The 23178-nt window shown below is 27.7% G+C and overlaps 1 protein-coding gene across 2 annotated transcripts in view; it reads left to right on the top strand.

Annotated features, from left to right (window-relative positions):
- LOC112596121 (discoidin domain-containing receptor 2-like) overlaps positions 1-23178 on the top strand; it is a 212128-nt gene that overhangs the window by 166194 nt on the left and 22756 nt on the right. For both annotated transcript variants that reach the window (XM_025341621.1, XM_025341620.1), the window contains 2 exons: positions 18621-18791; positions 22737-22867. In XM_025341621.1, the coding sequence (XP_025197406.1) occupies positions 18621-18791; positions 22737-22867 (302 nt within the window). The remainder of the gene's footprint in view (positions 1-18620; positions 18792-22736; positions 22868-23178) is intronic.

Raw genomic sequence — 23178 nt, 5'->3', positions numbered from 1 at the left:
TATTGTTAATACATGTAACATGGTTATACCGTACCGTCGACGTCATCGTTTTTGCATGTAACGTTTGTTGACCAATTATTTATTTTATTATATATAGTATACATTAAGTGTGTTTGTATGTGTATATGTATTTTTTCAATTGATCCCAGTAATTTATATGGACGCAAAATCTATAGCAAAGGATCGCCAATAAAACAATTGTATTCGTTTATCGTATAATACCTTGCAGCATAATTGTATGTATATACTGTATAGTATTAATAATATATATGTGAATAATTTTTGGGAAACTTGCGAGTGTGAAGAGGATTGCCGATGTTGCTCTTAGTGTAAATAATATTTATTAAAAGATGTCGAACTTTATCCTGCCAACGATGGAAATGCTATGATGTGTGAACTCAATAAATGATTATTATGTCCAAGTAAAAATTCAATCCACAAACAATAATTGGCCGATAGAAAAAAAAATTAATTAACAAATAGTTACTACATCATTGTTATCAAAAACTTGTGTACGAGTATATACGTCCAACAATAAATTCAAAACTTATAAGTTATAACAAGGTATATCATTATCAACATTACCATATTTAAAGACTATAATTTGAGTGTTAAAGTATCTTAGAGTGCACAAAAGTCTGCTTATTACTGACAAAGTTTACTGACTCAAAATAAAAGACAACTGCTTGTTATAAACTTATTTATACGCTCACATTTTTTTTTTTATTTCTTCCGATAAACCAAATTGTACCAATATAACTTTAATTCTGAATATTCTTCCACTAGTAAATAATCATGTATGTATAAAACAAATAAATATAAGTTAAGTACGAAATAAATATGCACATGAGAAAGATGTTCACTCTTTTTAAATTTTAAACTTAAACATATTTTACATTTTCTTAGTAATCAAAGAGTAATATTTAGTTTCTAAGAATAAATGTTAAACTTTATTTAATTAATTATAGTTACCTCAAGATAAATACGAAATTCAGTTTAGTTGAATTATTCTGAATTTATACTTGTATTTATAAAATGTCTTAATTTGTTTTTATTTTTTCCTCGAGGATTACAATGAGTGGGTTATGGTAAAAAATATACTTACACAATAAAACTACATAGGAGTAATGTTAATATTACATTCTGATATGATAGTAAAGAATCTATCTTAGTATGGTTTTGTGCTGAGAACAAAATTTTTAAAAATATCCATTAGATTATTTTTTAAATTATCTAATATTAAATTTTGTTTATCATGAAGTATATTATTATTTATTTATTTATTATTATTTTTTTTTTTTTTTTGATGCTCATTATATTATTTAATTTTTATTACATTATATAACTTTCATATCATGAAGAAAAAATTACTAGTTAGCATATGCTATACTTTAACAGTAAATTAAATTAACATAATCGACTAAATATGCTGAGTTTACTTAGTACCTACATTTTTCATATTATACTCATAATAAAGTTTTGTGTAATTATTATTAATAGAAAATAAGTAATAATCTTAATCTTGGTGAACTTAAGAAGAATAAATGTTTCCTGGATTAACTTTAATATTTAAAATGCGCAGCAGTGAATTAAACTGCATAATTAAGTTAAATCGCAAATACAACTGTGCTTTTATCTCGTTTTCCTCAAGGTGCAATGTCATCAACCTTTCTTTTTTAGCTGTTAGTAAATAATTTTTAGTCTGAGCTATAGTCAGTTAGACTTCTGGTAAACAACTTGCATAAAATTATTTAATAAACTTATAACTGGTTTTATTTATTTATCTACCTTTCCTAATACGAGTATATACTCGTATAATTAAAGTACAAAACAATAAATGAACTTCGAATTTAAATTAAGTAATGTAGTTACATAGTACACTATTAATTGTTATCTCCACCATGCCGCTAAAACTTAATTATATTTGTTTACGATGTATAGATCTATAAATTATATCATTAAAGTATTAAAAATTAAAGTTATATGACAGCTTTTAATTTCTCAGAGTTATTGATCACTATCAATTTTAAGAGTTTTTATCGTCAAGCTCAGAATTAAACCATAAATGTTATTTATTTCAAGCTATATTATAAAGCCCTTACACTATAGTTGCTACCTGCACCTGTGAGTAAAACTAAATTGTATATTTAAAAAATGTATAATATAAAAAGCGTATATATATTTGATGAACAGTATAATTTATTTTAATTTTGGTAATAAGTTATTGTTGAAGAGTTTTTTATTAAATGTTTACTTTTTTTGTTGTCCTAACGTGTTTTATTAATGATTTTATTATATTTTAATACAAATTTCAAATTAATCTTACATTGTTGTATTATTTAAATTAAGGGTTTTTACCGTGCCGATATACCAGTGTTTTGAATAATCGTTATACGGTAATTAGGATAACTAAAAGCACGTATAATTACAATTTTTTATACGCACAAATAGATTTTGATTTTCAGATAAAATCCACCAGTTTATTATAATACGGTGGCTGGATCACGCATTTGGTACCCCCGGCGAGCTTTAGATGTTCCGCAATACCAACGCGATATCACAATATCAGGATACTTTTGTATCGAGAAATTAGGAGCAAAAATTCGTTGACGAATAGTATTTTTTTGTGTGAATGACAGTCCGATCGACTATATTATAATTAACCCAAATTCATACAAAAATGGTATTTTTGTGCGGCATACACTTCGCCAAAGAGCACCAGTTCTCATTCGGCGGGCTGGCACGCAATGCGATGATATTATCGTGTATATAACAATACTTTAATGATAATAATACGTACAAAAGAGTAGGAAACGGACGCTAAATAACATCGCCACTCGAAACCGTACAATGCGTTTAGTGGGCACGTATACACTACACGTACAATATTGTTATCATTATAATATTATTATAATACTCGTGTACGTTATAACGCGGTAGATGTCGATTGTTCTGCGAATTAACTTCTGGGTCTTTGTTAACGGCGACGACTTGTCTAGTGCAAACGCACGCACACACTCGGAATAAATCAACGTCGGCGGTGGCGGCGGCGAAGGTGACAGAGAAAACCTGACGGGAAATTTGCATTCGCCGCACACGCGTATAATACATAGTGTAGTACTATAATATAATATTATCACGGTGCGCATATTTCGTTATTATATAAATCGCTTGCTTGCGGACCCGACTGCGTTCGAGAATGTTATCGAATCGAAACGGCGACGACGACGACGACGACGATCGCGGTTAACACATATTATTATTATTATTTGTTATAATGTGATGTTATGTGTGTACAGGACCGTCGTGTCGCGCTTTATTATAAACAGTCGTCTGGGCCCCGAGGGCACGCACACATACCAGATACCACAGGACGACGAGGATAGCAGCCGTCACCACCGAGTCATTTACACCGCCGGAGGGTTAAGTCGCACGCACAAGAGTATATCCCTTCGCTCCCCCCCCATACGACTATGATGCACACGCTCGTGCTCACTATGTATAAATGTACATTCTAATGATACGAATCGTACGTGCAGTGTGTCTGTGCAGATCATTAGACGCACGTCGTATATACACACACAAACTCACATACATATATACATACACACACACACACACAAACACGGTACTGGCTAAATCGGTTATCGGAGTCTAAAGTCACGTATAGTAGCGTGTGTACAGTATCATCTGTCACGTTGCTCGCCGCCGATTAATATCGTATCGTATTATTACTATTATCCGCGTCATCGTCGTCGCCGTAGTCATCGTAATATTATTATTGTGATAATAATATTCTGACGGAAAACGTCTCGCCCGTATCCGCACACCCCGCGCACAAATTCACACGCACGCGAGTGCCGCCAGTGCCGCGTAATATTATTCTCTAATCGAAACATTTATTGTTATTTTAATGCGCGCCTGTCCCTCGCAATCACGTCGTATATATTAACATTATTAACTCATCAAATCGCCCCCGGTAAAAACCCCCGGAAAACCCGATGGAATTCACATTTATTCCGCATCGCTATACGTATAGTTGTATATATTTTAACGTATTTCATCGGGTCCGCGGAATCACTATTGTTTCGTACCCACACGCAGTACAATACAATTTATAATTTTATTATTGGAAATATCGTCGCGTCGCTATTATTTTGACGTGTTTTTTTTTTCATCTTCGTACCTCCACCCCATTTGGATGTTTGGGTCTCGGTATATTACCTATATTGCTATCATAATATTATGTTATAAAAATACCATAGCTCATTGTCGCGTTTTGAGATGTCGCCAACATGTCGTTCCTTTGATTTTGCATTCGTATGGCACGACTGGAAAATAGGAATTGTGTGATATGCGATGCTTACGTCTTATTCTTGCTATTCGGAAACGAAATGCTAACCGGCAATGACCCACAACAAATAAATAAATTATTTATTACTTTTAATAATAATTAATAAGTTATAAAACGCGAGAGTTTTGTATGACGATTTCGTGGGCTTGGAGCAAACTGAGCAAAGGACGCTAAATCGATTTTTATTCAAAAATGTATTAAATTGATATAATTATTAAACAGCATATTTATTTGCTTATTGACTATAGTCATAAAAAAAAAGAAGATGGCTGTATAAATATAATAAAATTAATTAATTAATTAAAAAAAAAAAAGTATTTGTCTTAGATTTATTAAATCATTTATATAATAATATTATTATGATACAATATTACTAAATATTGTTAACTTATCGATGATGAAATAAAAAATTCTACGAATAATGATAGTACCATAATATTATTTCAATAAAAACATCACGTCACAATTGTCACATTTTTTGGTTTTGACTTTTTATTTATACCTGTATAATATGATGTTGGAGGTTTGATGTATAGTGATGCAATTGTTTTTGCTTTTTACAATGAAAAATCCGCTATTTACTATTTTTAGATTATAAAATAAGTATCTATTAAAAATGACCAATACCAAGTTATTAATTATTTTAGGGTTGATAATACACTTGAGTAAACCATACATTAGAATAAATAAAAGTTCATACTGCGTGGAAAAAAAATGAACTAAAAAAATGTTTATCTGAAAAACATTTTGGTTCTCAACTAAAATTTCTTCCATTATCGTATTCTGCACGTTAACTTTTATTTAAACCAAATAAATAATTTCAAGATTTAACGTAGAACAACTCAGTTATTTTTGTTGCTTGAAAACCATTAAATATTATATTCTACGAAAAATCATATCACGGTTTAAAGTTTAGAATTACTCCTGAAAAAATTGATATTTTGAAATAGATTTTTTTGGTTCTGAGTCCATCACTTTACGTCGACCCTCGTCATAGCCACTGTTCGGGGTTTTTCAATATCATTGTATCTACCATGGATCTCTATCATTTCATACAGGACATAATATTTTAGTAATAATGTATTAAAATATCTGCATGCGTACAAAGTGAGAAATTGAAAATATAAACAGTAATTGTTTGCGATCTGAATGGCAGTATAAACGTTATATTACATATGTATACACAAAGTATGCGCGTATTTGCGTTACATAACAATATATATATTATATTTATTTAAAACAGATTACCGAAGACTAAAGTCACGTATTCACTAAACTTTTACTGGTCATATTACTTTTCGACGTCCGTTCCGAGAAGTTAGTTCTTGTTAGTGGATTGCGCGTCCATAAACTTAACAGAAACTAGCCGTTTTTATATACTCGTGGTCGTAAACCTACGATATAAACTCAGTAGTTTTGATAGTGAAAACGATCAATTATTCAATGGAACGATACCACAGTAGTACTTCAAATAATACATGCTAAGAGTACGTGTACAACATAATACTATTTACATCGCCAACAACTGTAGACTATAATAATATTATATTGCAGTCTGCAATCAAATTAATTAATGATTTTATGCAGGTATTTAATAATTTGTTTATAAAACACTTTCCTTGATGTCTAATTAAATGTATCTTACTATTGATACAACGAAACTATTGATAGTATCTTATATGAAAGACAATATCGATTAATTTTTTTTCAACAACATAATATATCAATGAAATGTTTTTTGAATTAGATTGTATGAAAAAATCATATCACATTTAAATGTGTTTTATAGTTTAATCGTGTCATGTACTGAACGTTCGTTAAAAAAAAAAAAAAACTTGGATTTATTTTTACTTCATGTAGTTTTTACAGTCAATATGGTTTCATAATACTTTTAAAATAATTAATATTGTTTAGAAGAAAAATATACGGGCGAGCAATTATTGATCAGTATGGTATACCTTTCCAATGATTTGTTAATTAAACAAAAAAAAAAAAAAACTAACAAGATATTTAATTTTTTTGTTAATCTAATATTATTTCAAAATAATATGACTTAAAGTTACTATGGTTACAATAATTAGATACTTATATTTTATGCAAAAAACAAAGGTTCAAACAATAAAAAAATATGATTGTAGTACCTATTTTGTTTTAATGTTGTCACTAATTTAAATTCACCTTATTATCAAAAGACAAAAGGTACCGACATCAAACAATATATTAGTGATATGAAAGACTTAATTTCGAGATATTTAATTCTATTCTTATTCGTTTTCTATACCATATCTACACCTACCGACCGTTTTACTGCTAAACTTTCTCAAAAACATAATATCAAAACGTGAATTTAACTATTAATTTGAGTTACGTCTCAAATAGAAAATTTATAATGTATTTATAAATATATATATATATATATATATATATATATATATAATATATACGTATTTGATTCACATTTACAATAACAGTTATTCGGTGTAAAGTTTGCAGCGCATACTTCTCACGTTTAATGAGCGCTCGCGTACAAATATTTAACCAATTGTACGATTTCAATTCTACAGTACAAAGCCACAAAGGTTACAGAATATAATCAAAATTTAAGGCATATAAACACAATTAATGTATTATACCGTTTAAGTTTGCGGCTGCACCAGTGAGTTCAGATGCGGATTTATGAACAAAAACGAGGTTCATGCATTATTACATAAATTAAGTTAAGGGTGTATTTTGTTTAATAATATATATCATTTTTATTTAAAAATCGTAAAAATTATGTATGACGCTGGAAAAATAGATTTTTAGTTAAATTATTTTAATATTTTTTTTTAAATTATATGATTTTTACTGCTAATAAGGTGTTACTGTTATAAAAAAAATAATTAATTACCATTTTCACCAATATGAGTAGACATTTCTCGGCAATCAAAAAATTGTTTATTTTTAAACTAAATATAATTTCAAAATGTTCTATTGTAGATAAGAGTATTAGTATATGCTATATGGATAGTAAAGAAATACTTAGTAAAGAATACAGATAATACTGGTCAAATAACTTAAGATTTATTTTGTTTATCAATAAAGGAAAAATTTAATTTATTTTTAATTATTACGTAACTCATTGATTATAATTTTTAATCCATTTTTACTTATAGGGATATCTATATTGTATGCTTTAGTTGATTTATTTTTTTCTTTATATTATTGATCTTGTTAATTACAATTGAATATTAATTTATGATTTACATGAGGTATATATACAATAAGTTAATTAAATATCATATTATATAAAATGTATTTTAATTATAAAAAAAATACAGACAGAACAGAGGAAGTTTTCCTTTGGTGATACCCTAGGTGGAATAAAAACATAGAAAAGCACCTGTCATCGCCTTACTTGGGGTTTTTTTTTTAAACGAAAGAAGCATTATTTATAATTTCGACTCAACATATTATTAATCGATGGTCTTACACCACTTAGTTAGATGATAATATGTAAGATTTAAGGATTTTGAATTTATTGATTCTTGTGTTCGGAATCGGAAAAATTTCCTATGAAGTTTGTGAGAGTGTAGTTTTGATTTACATTTAGTTTTATATTTGAGTAAATTTAATGCGAGATGATGCATTGAATTCTTTTAGAATATTCAATGTTACGAAGTTATCAGTTTTTGATTTCAGTTCCTGGAAATAAGTGGTTTTGGATGAAAACGTTTGGCAGAATATTTTAATGTCTTTACGGACTTGACAGCTTCTATAATGGACTGGGTTTGGTTGATTAAGAAGTGAAAAATTCAAAGTTCTTGTTTTGAATTCCTTTAAAACTCGATTTTTACCACATCGAGTTAACTTCTTATCTGGTTTTTATTTTCCATCATTGATCACAAAAATATGTTATTAATATTATATTCATACGTTACTAATAAGCTAGTACATTCTATAATTTCAAAGAAAAAATCTGTTGACATTTTTTTCGTGTCAGTTTATTTATTTTGTATCATATATTTTTTGGATGAAGCCAGGGTAGCTAATAATAGATAAATGTATACGTTAATTCATCGTTTATAGATTGTTTACAATGTTATAATATATAACTATTATCTCTATATGTTATACACACGGTATCATTATAGTGAGTATACCTACGATATAATAATAATATAGTATTGGCGTTAACACCCGAATATTATACTATCATCTTCATAATAATATTATTATGATATAAACGTATTATGTAATCCTTTGCTGGTCGTTAGTATTGATAACGTATTGCGATGACTAAAAGCTTGGCCATGTAAACACGGCCGACGGGAATAATTTCAACGCCACCGGTCGAGTTTTAACGTGTTGTATACCTTCAGTATTTATATACATGCATATATATATACACACACAGTATAGTATATCTAAATAATATGTGCGGATGTCGGCGCGATACTCGGGGTCGGTGGTGGTGGGTGCAGAAAGGGATAATGAAGAATTATACGATCTGTGAAAGAGAGACTAGTGCTACTGCACGTCATACTATTATTCTCTCGCTCAGTTTACAGTGTTTGTATAGTACCCCTGTCTCCTATGCGCAAGGCGGGATGAGTACCGTTTTTTTTTTTTACCGTACGGCCATGGAATTTGGATTTGGACCGGAAAATTATATTATTACATTGCACATAGGCTATAACATCGTCATATATTATGTACAATACGGCCGGCCCATCGTTCGGAAATATTATATGCCAGATCCGCGTGTACCCTGCAGCCATAGTAAATGCGTCCAATCGCGTTATCCTCCTCCCCGCAAAGCCGGAGTCACCCCAGAGGGCCATTGTAAAACACGTGCCGAAAGCGACTGAGTTCCACTGTATATATCCAACCGAATTTGCAACGCTCGTGAGACTTTTGACCGTTACACGGGTCCAGTCCGACACACGGCCCCGTGGACCTTTCTCCTCGTACACAATACCACATATATAATACTGTCCCGCTGATACACGTACCTGTTACGGTTTTGTCATCACCCCTCTAGTATAAACTTGTGTTTGTGTGTATCCCGTGGCGGTGATGTTACACATCACGAAATAATTGATAACATTATGATAATTATTTATTAGTATATTATCATATTAGGTACATTGAATTTATGAATATTGATTAGACTAACCGCTGCTGGCAAATATGTTTACCATTGTGTAATATTTTTACTATTCATTATTATTACTTGTACGGGTGCGGGATACGTATATCGTATTACATTGAATTAATAATACTCCCAACATAACCTAGACAACGCGTTGAATTTTTTGAAATATATTTTTCAGCGTAAATCTATATACATTTATTAAGTGCAAACAATTTTTGGTCCAACCCTGTGAAAAAAGGTTTTACATATTGTTATAAACTCGAATTTCTATATTTTATTATTTGCTATGGACCATCGAAAATTGTGTACCTAAATTGCCTATTTAGCACGCCGTGTTACCATGATTGCATTAATGAAATTATTTGATTGAAATAATTTCATAAACCTACGTCTTACAAAATGCCTACAGAAAAATAATTTAACAACACACGGGAACAAAGGAAAAGTCATTCTGTAAGCGTGCTATGAAATTCGAGGGTCCTCGAATCTACCTAAATCAGTTTTCATGTAATTGAACTTTGTGTCGTATAATAGATTATAATTATTCAAATATATTATAATCGTTTGAATATGTTATTCCAATGATATTGGTTTTTCATGAGTTCAGAAAAATTTTTTTTTTATGTATATTAATTAGTGTTATAATAATGAATGTAAATTAAAAAAAAAAAAAAATCTTCAAAAAAATATTTATAAGCATTTAGACTGCTGAGAAACGTATTTATTTTACGAACTACGGCGATGTCAGGTATGAAAAAACAATATTATTATAGTGTAGCAAATTGCTTTATATAAATCATAATATTATTTACCATGATTAATTATATAAAAATATTTTTGAGTCTTAAACTAAAATTGTATTTATTACATAATTAAATAGTATTCACAAAATAATATTAAGTAATCATTTCATTTAATTTTTTTTTTACACATTCCTAACGATATCGTAATTACGACAAAAAATAATTATTATTAATTAGCAGTTTCAAGTAGTTATTAAAAAGGTTGGTTATGAGGATAAACGAGTCCTAAACTAACCTAGCGTACATCTACTCAGTTGCATAGCATCTATCTAATTCACGTGCGTGTGTTGTATACCATCCCTTGGGTTGTTTCTTATGATATTCAAGCGTTAAATCTGTAAAGTTTAAGCAATTTTTTTTCTCTCCAGTTTTAACGACTAGTGTCGCTGTTTAAACTATATGTATTTTTCACGGTGTCTCAAATGCACGACGTATATAATATATACTTATTTTACTATAAATAATCTTCTTACTACTGTAGATGATATTCGTCTAAAGATTTCATTTATTATCATAATTTTAATGAAAATTCTTGCCACAGTAGCTTAGACGGGTGACTAGACGAAAAGTAATTTTTATTTTTTCAGAAAACGTACCTTCTTGAAAACTCAAATATAGTTATTAAATTAAACTCGTTTACTTTATAATAACTACATATTAAAAGCTTTTAACGTTTATACGTTTATTACGTTTTATACTTGATATATATATATATAAATATAATATTATGCTTATATACCTATGTAGTCGTTATTAAAATTTCATTCAATTTTTAAGTAGGTGATCCACTTTTCTATAGCGCATATTATACGAATATTAAACAATTTCAATAACCTCTTTGAGTTATTATTTAAATTGTGTTTATCACAATTATTGAAATGAAGTTAATTCAAACGGAAATAATCAACTATCATCTATTGAGCTCAAGGTATAATATCGTGTCGTAATACATATATAATATATTACTATGTAAAGTTATAAATTCTAAGTATCTACTTTAGTTAAGTGAAAATTGATTTGAATTAACTATTATCTCCAAAACTTGTACATAATTAATCAGAGACACTATGTGCCTAGATGTCCGTTAATGTTAAAACTTGTATCACTTTAATCTGAACCGTAACACCTGCAACCGGCGGTAGACCCATGGTAGACAATTCTTGAACCAAAATAAGCTGCTTTAGAACTGTTCAATTGCTGTAAATAATGAATCAGAGGTATCGGGTCTTTCGAACAAACATCTAAGTTTTGAACGTACTTGAATATCAGATTATACCTTGTAATAAGTACCAAACGTTAACTGAGTAGAAGGTGTTAGGGATGTTTTAAAAGGTAAAATATAATGTTCTTACTACTACACAAAATATAATGATACCTTTTCAAACATTCGATGTATCATTCTGTGTTAGTATTGTTGTATTGGTTTAAAGTGTATTTACTGGGCGTGTAAAAATTAAATTCCAAAATACTTATCAGGTTTATTTCAGTTTTACTAAAAAGTTATTTTTATTTTTCATGGAGACAATACAAATTAATTCAAATAAAAAGTAAAGAATTGTTTATTATAGTTTTATATATTTATTTATTTATTTTTTTGTGAGGATTAGTTTATAATACAAAAGTGCACCTTTGTGAATTTACTTGTTCTACAAAGAAATAAAATGATGAACAAAAGATAAGGCGTTTCACTAAGAATTTTTATTTTTTAATTATTTATGACAAAACACAAAGAAAATGTGAAACAATTTTTTATACACGAGACAAGACAATATAAACTATTATTTCTTTTGAGAAATGTAAGTTTAGCTCCTTCTATTATTAGCAGACAATATTTAATAAATAAAGTATGCATGTTATTAAATGATTTCTAAGATTTCCCATTACTTAGAATTTTTAATATTCTTTTAATTTTAATGCTTGATTCAGACAATGCGATTAATTATAATTCACTTTAAACATTATCATTATATAATATATATATATATATATATATTATTTATCTTATTAAAATATAATTTTTAATCACTAGCAAACATTGATTTTCTTATTCTGTAGTACTTTACATATTTACAGTTTTATTATTTCTTTTAATAATATGTTTCTTGTTTACCCAGTAGATATTATCGATGGGTATTATTGAAATTAAAGGATCATTTTCGTTTTGTTTATATAACTGTTAACGTACGTGAAATCTTACATTAACATATTTAAAAACCATTATGACTAATTCATCTATGAAAATAAAGCTAGAAAATAATTTGAAACTACAGGTATTTAATATTTATCTATGAATTGTTTCATATAATATTATTTTTCATTTATAAAACGGTGTATATTGAGCACCAGCGACGCTCTCAATCCGCAATATCTTGTCCGGAGTTGGCCTGCATACTCCACAAACGACGTATCAATCAATCAGCAGTTGGGACGGCAGTAAACTGAGTACACCAAACTTATACTGTACTTGATAAATAAACATACTTGTTTCGTGTTCGAACTTCTCACGCATTCGGCACACGCAAACGCTTTATGTTATAAATTATTATATTAAGCCCAACATAGATAAAGATAGACAGACATACAGAAGAGCGAGAGAAAGAGAGAAAGGATAAATAGTTTTGTGAGAAGTTTGCGAAACGTGTGTACAGTTGGGGGATGGAGACTGTGAGAGATCATCGAAGCTAATGCGCAAAGACTTATGTACGGTCGTTGAACGTGTGGAGAAGTTTGGTAGAAATATTTAACGCCTAGGTACCCACTTACGCAAGCACATAACTATTTGTTGTACATTGAACTTCGAAGTTGATTAATTAGATCAAATCTCCGTGGACAATAATTGTATAGATGACACCGTAAATTCATTGATGACAGCAAAGACGATAGTTATAATGATGACGCGCAGTGAGGATTTAACAACACAACATTGTTAGACGTCAGTGAACTAAGCCGATGTCAAAATTCTAATTACGATGAAATTATAAATGTTCAACTACAGTGCGTTTTTGAAAATGTTCGATCGTATAATTATCATTATAATTAGAATTATTAACAAATTTTCAAATATTTCTTGATAATATTGTTTAGATCTCGAGAGTTTAAGAGCAAAAATATTTATATTAGATTTTTAATCACATCAAAAAATATTATTATAGAATCATCGTAGTGAAATTATCAAATGTTGGTAATAAGGAATATCCGCTGGTTAATTAAATTTAAAATATTCTTAAAAATGTTTGCGTATTTCCAGAACAAAATATTCTTTTTTAGATAACGATTGTACACTTTTAAATATTTCGAAATAATTTGTTTTAAATAAAACATATTATGCCTGCTTTGATGGATATCAATTTATTCAATAATTTTCAAAAACTAAACTTGTTATGAATTAGTTATTTAAAAAACAATTTTAATTTCTTTTTTTTCTTTAAAATTATTGAGAAATTCAAAGGAAGATACTTATTTAAAGACTAAATTATTTTTTTAAACAAATATATGCTGTTATATATATATATATTTTTATCAAATAAAGATAACCAAATTTGAGAATTTAATATAACACATAATATTTTAAAACCAGTACATATCTCAATTCTCTCTAAACCCACAAAATGTTTAGATTTTATTTCATTATCTGGATTCAATTTTTTTGAAAAAACCAAACCAAAAAATAAATTTATGGGTAACCTATACCTAAAAAAATGTTCTTGCTTCGCTCAAAGTATCTTAACGCATATGCTTATTACGTATACCTATATGTATCAAAGTAAATATATTTTAACTAGCACACTTTTGAAATTTAATTTTGGTAATTTATTTTTGTAGTTTTTAAATTTATTTACTTTATCTAACAAATGTTTATATAACTGTGAATTTTATATTAAATAAAACTAAAATTGCGATTTTAGTGATTAGTAGGATGTAAACCGGTAGATTTGGTTTGAATGTGAGTAGTATTCCGACAGTATAAAATTCAGTGGAATATTCACTATTGACACACACATTTTAAACTTCTATAGTATTGATGTCAATATTTAATATTTACACTTAACAGTATACACGCTCGGTAGTTTCCTAATTTCAAACTTCATACGGGGTCATACGAGGCTATTTTTGGACAGTTTAATAGTGTACATAATAAAATAACAATTATATATTATTATTATTATTATTATGATTATTTTCTATTTTATACTATGATATTAACTATAACTGATAATAAACTAGAAGCTTGTGCATACCCATAATGCATTGATTTTCAGTTGGCGTATAGTATACACCGTATACCCACAATAGATGAATTTTCTTTAAGGTATACGCATAAATCCAAAAATAGGGATCCGGATATACGTCATATACTTGTGTATACCCGTATACCCCTCCCCCCTCCAATACACCACTGAGTAAATCACTCTGTGTGCAGTAATATTATTTATTAATTTAAGACCAACCTATTCTTATGAAAATAATGTATTGATATGATACTCTACTTTTAGGCATAGACATAAGTAAATAATACAGTATTCAAAAAAATATTTATACTTACGCTTACGAGTTACGTGCAACTTAATAGCCTAATACATATTTTGTCTTAAATGTGTTGTTACTATTACTAAACAAAATTTCTACTCTTTCAATAATAATTATTCTATTTATAAGATTTTTAATTGTACGTATTTCATATGTTTACTCAAATGGACTTTTAATATTAGTTTTTAGTTTATTACTTACTAATTATTATTTACTGTTAATTTGTAGCAGTATATAATTCGCCAAATATTTGTTTAATATAAAGGAATTAATTACATATATTGTATATATATATATATATATATATATATTTAACTCTTAATTAACTTTTTCGTTGATTTAAACTATAATTTATTTTAATATGTATATTAATTTGTAAAGATAACAAACTCTAATTTTTAATTAATATATTTAATAATATGTATTCTTGATAAACTCAGGAATAATACAATAATGATAAATAGTATTTATAATGTCACAAACAGGGTTCATACGGCTATTTAGGTTACCATATTTTATTGACAATAATAAGTTTCTGTTTTAATTATTTCAGGGTTAGGATAAGAAAATTACAACTAATTTTATTCTTGATAGTCATACCAGTGTCGATATACAAGTTACAATTATATTATAGGCATAATATTTATTATTTAATTGTAATTGTAAATTTTAATAATATTACCACTAATCTAATTTAATAGTGATATAGTGAAATAGATAAATGTAAGGAAATGTCTAATATTTTTTTGTGAATCACCATAAAAAAATAAAATAAAATAATAAATAATAATATTATTTTTAAAATTGATACCATTAAAGTTTTCATTTCTAATAAATAAATATTATGCTTGTTTAATTATAGCACATACTTTTTTGTTAAGTTTGTTTTATGTAAAATTCTAATTTTAGTAATTCTTATTAATTCGTTATTCATTGAAATAAAAGCATCAATTAAAAAAGTCGTTTACTACTATTTTTTTTTCTTACTTTAGTATAAATATCAGATGATTTACAATAAAAATTTATTTTATAATTTGATAAGTTTTTTGTGTTTATAATGCAATATTTTAATATTTTAATATTACAGACGTAATAAAAATACCTATGTATCTAAACGAAATCTCTCGCTGTTATATGTAAATAAAAAAAATAAGAGCAAGTCAAGTCAGTACAATACAGTACAATGACCAATACCAATACTATTATGTAATAATAAATATCTAATATTTATCAATTTTAAAATGTACATAAAATATAGGTTTAAATTATTTTTTCTTTTGCTTTATTTATTTCGAGCTTTGACCGTTTTTTACAATCGACTGTTTCCATTAACCACCGTTGTTCTGTGCTTACAATGTTGTTCGATCATTTTCCATTCGAGACCATTAAATTAATTGAATATTTGCTTGCATTAAGCTCACGTAGATGTAAATCACGCGTTTAAGCGTATCGTAACATATACTATGTAACAGGAAATGCAGACGTAAGCAGTGGTTACTGCCACAGCAGATGAAAACAAATGATTCAATAAATAATAATAATAATAATAATAATATAATGTATTATGTGCCTTCCTTGTTGAATCAAGTAAACAGTTGTGGTGAGCAGATAATCTCACCGTGAACAATACAAGGGCCAAGCATTTATTGAAACGCGATCACATTTTACACGCTCGTGTGCTCGATTTTTCTGACGAAATATCTGTTCCTTACTTGGTCAAAAATGATGTTGATTCTCGCATTACGTTATAATACACATATATTGTTATTCATAATATATCGGGTGGTTTGTGAGAAATTCCATTTTTTCTATTGTTTATAGTTAAGTGAATTACTTCATTTTATACATTGTATTGTATCTGAAGATACAATGTACTTGACAATATTTAACAATCAATGTCTTCCTTATAGATCATGTGGTCCATATTAATAAATTAGAAAAATTTATCGCTAAAATAAAATAAAATTGAATGAGAACGTAAATATGTTTGACTAGTTATTAAAATAACTACTTAACTGATCTGTCGAGTAGTTGTATACTATGTTATCGTTTTAACCATACGATTTACACAGAACACCGTTATATTGGAAAATATACAAAAATCGAATTATTTTAATAATATAATAATATTATTGTAATGGTAAAAAGTAGAATAGAGCTAAAAAAACCTTAAGATAGAATTTAAATGTATTAAAGTAAATATTACTTGGAAGATTTTTATAAACTATAAAATGTTCATAGACTATTATATAACTGATGACTTTCAATTTAAAATTTAAAAAAATATATTTAAAAATTCTTCAAACTATACTTTATGCTTAGGATTAAGGAGGAAGAGAGCTAAGAATTCTCAAAGAAACATCTTGTATATATTATTATAATATAACTTATAATCGACATTTTTTCAATTATCCACAACAAGACCTATAGATACGTAACAATAATAATTGTTTACCAAAATATATAACGTATGAGCAAAAACTTTACCATTGTTGATTATTTTGTATTTTAAACTTAATTGAGTTTTGTGTATATCAGTGACACAACCACAGGTACGCATATATAAACATAGATGAATCTTAATGGTAGCCAATCGATGAACTTATCATTGCGGTGAACTACGCGTGACTCACGAAATATATAAATATATTTATATATATATATTATATCCACATGTCGACCTAATCTTACCGGAAACTTCCGCGCGGGATCCGACGGGCTTAAGATGTGCCTACACTTTACTACTCGTGCCAGTGCATTAACTCGTCGACTTCTCTTCATCGCCAACGCGTGTAAAGTATATATATATATATAATATACATATGTATATCTATCAGACTCGACTCTCCATTGAAACGTGCCATTTACGAATGCTAAACCAGTCGGTGCTACAGAAGTTTGTTTTGCTTAATGTTTACCGACCGGAAGTCCGGGCTTATGTTTCGCAATACCAAATCCCCGCCCCCGTCATTTAGTTGCAGTTCTCGCGGGCAAAGAGATGGCTGTGGAGGGTATCAGAAACTGGCGTGTCTATTATGAACGCACCGAACTTTTGCTCCAGCGCTGACACTCCATTATGACCAAAACTTTACCACCGCCTATAATGCGTAGAGTACTACTTTCATGCGCGTTCATATAATATTCATATATATATATATATGTTAACATAAATGTAACCCGAATATTTATTTCTTTCATTCAAATGATATGAGTAACTAAAAAACATTACTGGTAAAATGTTTATTCATAGGATAGGGATGTTCGATTAGATTAATAGTCCTCCTTAACAATTATCTCGAAAAAAAAAATTTAAATCTATCAACAATATTTGTTAAGTTGTGTGATATTGATTTTGTATATGTATCAAAATGAATATAATATTATGAATATGAATAACTATTTACTTTTATATAAGTATATTTTTTGACATTTAAAAAATAATTTTGTAAATTATTATTTATTTTAAATACTATTATTGTATTATTGGCACGATCAAAATTATGTGTGTATATTTTCGACTAACTGAGAAATATTTTGGTAAATCTTCGAGATGAATATACTTAAAGGTTCAAACAATAAAAATTTATAATATTGTAAATTCATACATTTATCAATTATCGTAACAAATTAATAAATAATAAAAATATTTGAATTATGTATTTAGTGTATTTATAATATGACATACACGTACAATTAAAGAATTTTATGATATTCCTCCCCCACTAAATATTTATAAAAACATATTTACTATTTAGCTATTGTGTATATTTAATTAATCATGTTGGTTTTATTTTTTTAGAGAGTGTTGTGAGTTATGTAGCACCCAGAGCCGACACCGAATTTGAAGACCTCAGCTATGATGGAGACCTAGCACGATCACTCATGACGGGTGGTCTGGGAATGCTAACCGACAGCTTGTATGGAGCAGATGATTTCTTACAATTCGATTTGCAGTTTCATAAACCTCTCAGTGAGTATTATTAATATTTACGATAAAAAATACACGTATTTCATTAAATTAAAAATAAATTATATTATATACCTATAAGTTTATTTACTATGGATTTAAACGATTGTGTCATCAATATATTTTGGCATACCAAAGTAAAATAATTTTTTCTCCCAAATGTATTAGCTTTGCACAAATCCAAGTTTTCGAAAAAAAAAAAATTATCGTTTATACAAGCACATGACATAACAATTTACAAACAATTTTTGATCTGTACAATTTATCAATAACCCGATTTTGGTAAATGTCTATTTATTTTATTAAATAAACCAAGCACATGATTTTTGCGTTAATGTAATTAGTGCAAAGATGTAAATTTATGAATTATCCAAGTTACTTTATTTTACAGTGTTTACATTCTTTATATTTTGTCGTATTAAATTTTAAGAAGATAATGTTTTTGCGTCATAATTATGATAATAATAATACAAAAAATTGTCATAATAGTTTATGGTCTCTGAGTAAGTAAGTAATTGGTAAGCAGCTTTGGATGTTCTTTTCGAATATTTATCAAAAGAATAAAAATAAAGTTTTCTAAAACTTATGATTTTAATTTAAAAGTACGGTTTTGTACAATATTTCTGCACACTGATTTAATTCTAACTGACAGCGTGTTAGAAAATAATGCATTAGATATTACATTAATTTAATACTTTACTCGTGATTGATCTACACTATAAATTTATATTTTTAATATTAATTTTATAATATGTTTTTAATACATTTTTAAACGTAATAGAAAATTATCATAGAGAATTTTTATAAACCATGGCAAAAAAAAAAATAAAACCGATATATATATATAATTATTGTACCTATATCAATCACGTATATAAGCCACCGAAGAGTGGACACAACATTATACTCGTAAAACATTGTTACGTGCCATTATATATTAATAATGATTAAATATTCGTACGGTGGTCTTAACAGATATTTATTTATTATACGTATATTGTATTCATACCGTCATTTCACCACTACAGTCACTACACTCGAACCCATTGGCGTTATACTGTAAATAGTAATAATAATAATAATAATAATAATAACGGCACGAACAACACACTGTAACTGTGGCGATGTACATTATATAGAACTCGTTTAGAAGAGTTATACACCAAATTAGAAATTCACATACGCCATCGCTTCCGAAACAGTATTCGGCGGAATTGCCGAGAAACGCGTTGTATGGTTAAATCTTATTAACTCGAAACGCGGCAGAGACGAACGTCGCAAATTATTTCGACGGTTTTCATTCACAAGTTGTATATCTATACATATTTTAAACATACAGTCTAAGGCAAAAAGCGGTGCCCGCCACTGGCGCCCGACTCACGGTATAAATCAACGTGCAGATTACAGTAACCACACAGAGCCTAAAACGTCAGCGATGAAGACCGCGTTATTATTTCCGAATGCCGCCGTCTCCACCGTTGTTTTGTGTTCACCTAAATATTATTATTATTATTATTATTATTACCGTAAAAAAGTATTCCAAGAAGTCTTCCAACATCGAACATGTATGTTTTGTGTTTATGTATAAAAAGTCGTGATCTTTTGGCTTTTAGAGTAATTCATTTAGAGCCAGTGAAATTTAAGATAATTGGTCAGACGCCGTCTAAGGAAAAAAAGAAAAAAAACGTTTCTTTTTACACTGTTGTTATTAAAATAATATACTATAAAAACATCATATCGCGTTAACGCCTTTGTAAATACTGAACCCAAATGCCGCACAAAAGATTATAGTATGATATATGTATTGTCGTAATCGGAAAGACCTAATATTATAAAATAAATTATCCGGGAAAAGATCTGTACTCCTTATAGATAAGATGCAAGGGGCTTAAGTCAATAAAAAAATACGTATAGTTTACAACTTTACTGTTATTTATATATTTTTATTAGTACCTTACTGTATTATATAAGGATAGTTTTCTTTAAATATTTTATTTTTTTTTTAAGTTTCCTTGGATACACTGCACATTACATGTTATTTTAATAATTTAAACGGAGTCAAAACATTTTGAGTATCAGAGTGTGTATATTGTATAATAGAAAATTCTATAAAAATTCTATAGTATGTACACTGTATAATATAGAATTAATATATGATAAGTTATAGTATGTAACGTGCATTAGCAAAAGGAATATAATACATTTTTATAACGCATTTGAACTTATAACTTACCAAAATATTGTCAGAAATATGAGTTTAAGTTAAAAATTTAAATGGTAAAAATACTAAATATTATCCTATACAATTTAAAAATAATGAAAAAAAAAATAAACAAACTACTGAAACAAAATTAATAATGTCTAATATTAATCTTAAATTCTTAAAAATATCTGGTTAAAATAATACAAACAGCGAGTATGTATAAATTAATAAATATTTTTACATTTTTATAATTTATTATTGTATTTAAAATTTTTGATTTTTTAAATACTCGTGAAAAACAAAGTGATTAAATAAGTTTAGAATCTGTTATTTTAAATGCTTAGGAAACAGTATTTTAGAGAATTTCTTAAAAAAATATATATTATAATTTATAAAATTATACAGGTGAAAGATCCTTCAAAGGTAAAAACCATTCATTCACTAAAATACTAAAAGCGTCAATATTTTTGTAAAAAAGTAATTCTAAATAATCTAATTTTAAGTATAACATTGTTTAATTGCAAAAAAAAATCAGCAATGGGCTTAGATGAAAAAAAAAGCTCGAAACCTTGTAAAATGCTTCAGAAAATCGCTTTAAAGATTCTATTTGTTAAAAGAATAGTCAGCGTAAAGTTATTAGACAAGAATACAAGGTAAAATAAAATCTTCAATAATTTTATTATAACAACGCATATGAAAAATACCAAGGTTAGAATATATGATTTAAATCATAACATGAATAAAGAAAAGCACAAAGACTTAAAGGAACTAATTCAATTGAAGCATTAAAATTTGCAACAAAAAAATTTAATGATTGACAACAAAAATAAAAAAAACCTTTCTTTAACTTGACCAACGAGAGTTCACATATTATTAAACGTTGATATTGAATCAAATTAGGAATTATGCGGGTGTGAGAGTGAAAATATAATTGGTAGAATTAATCAGAAAACGCATTTAAAATGTTTAAATGTAGGTATACTAAAATCTATTCTCCTGACAACATTTAATAAAAGACAAAGTAATTATTTTAATTGTGATATTATATTATATTAGATTATAATTCGACCATAAATATCATAAAATTGAATCATTTTAACTTATAATAATACTTCGTAATTTATTTTTATTTATCTGTTTGATTTTTTTGTCATCAAAACTATTTTTTAAACACTCTTGAAATGTTCGTAATACTCGCAGTGCGATTTATAATGAAACTAAATTCACGTTTAAAACGTATCTCACCGTTCGCATTTTGCTTTTAAATAATAAAACCAAAAAAAAATAAAAAATAAAAAAAAAATAATAATAATTAAAAAAAAAAAACTATGCGTGTAAATAAAACAGATATTTTGGACCGTAAAAAAATTTTTTCGATCTTTTCATTTTATAAATATAAAATATTCGAGTTCCAATTATACGTATACTATTATAATATGCACCATTTTATTATTATTATCATTATTATATCGCTCGTGATAAATGATGTACATCCGTTTGACTATTCAATTTGTATACTACCTTTGTGCGGTAAGTGTTCGTTATTTTAGTTACGGACATTGACAAAAAAAAAAAAACGTATATATTATTATATTTTTTTCTTCTTTTACTCCTTCACCATATTTTTTACGGTTCTTTAAATACCTTTAAACATCGTTCTACAAAACGTTCTGGATTATTATAATAATAACATGTGTGTAATTCTATTGATATTTTGCTACAGTTGAATGTGCTTATTGTTGTAGGTAAAAGATGGGTCGGCTGGTCGAACGATTCCATTGGTAATAAGTTGGATTTGGTTTTTGAGTTCAACGGTTTCCGAATGTTCAAAGAAGTAAAAATACACAGCAGCCATATACCAACCAGAGACGTAAAAGTGAGTACCCTGCACGTTTCACAATATCTACTGTAATAATATATATTTCTGTATTCGTATAATATATATAGTTTCTTTACCACGGTCCACGGGATTTACGAGCTATAAACTTTTATCGAATCTTGGTCATTAATTGTGTAATAATAGATTACAACGTATAGGTACTTGAACTTAAGATAAGCCTAACAATACATATTTTTTTTATTTTTTTTTAAATGATTAAACCGTGATTTTCAATTTTTACTGCAAACGCTGGAAACTTGCATTACCGTGTCCGCAGGATTTAAAATTGTTATTTCATCATCATATTT

This window comes from Melanaphis sacchari, unplaced genomic scaffold, assembly GCF_002803265.2.
Source record: "Melanaphis sacchari strain LSU unplaced genomic scaffold, SCAv2.0 Contig2_pilon_pilon, whole genome shotgun sequence".
Classification (NCBI taxonomy): Eukaryota; Metazoa; Arthropoda; class Insecta; order Hemiptera; family Aphididae; genus Melanaphis; species Melanaphis sacchari.
This window is presented reverse-complemented; position numbering and strand designations above follow the sequence as displayed.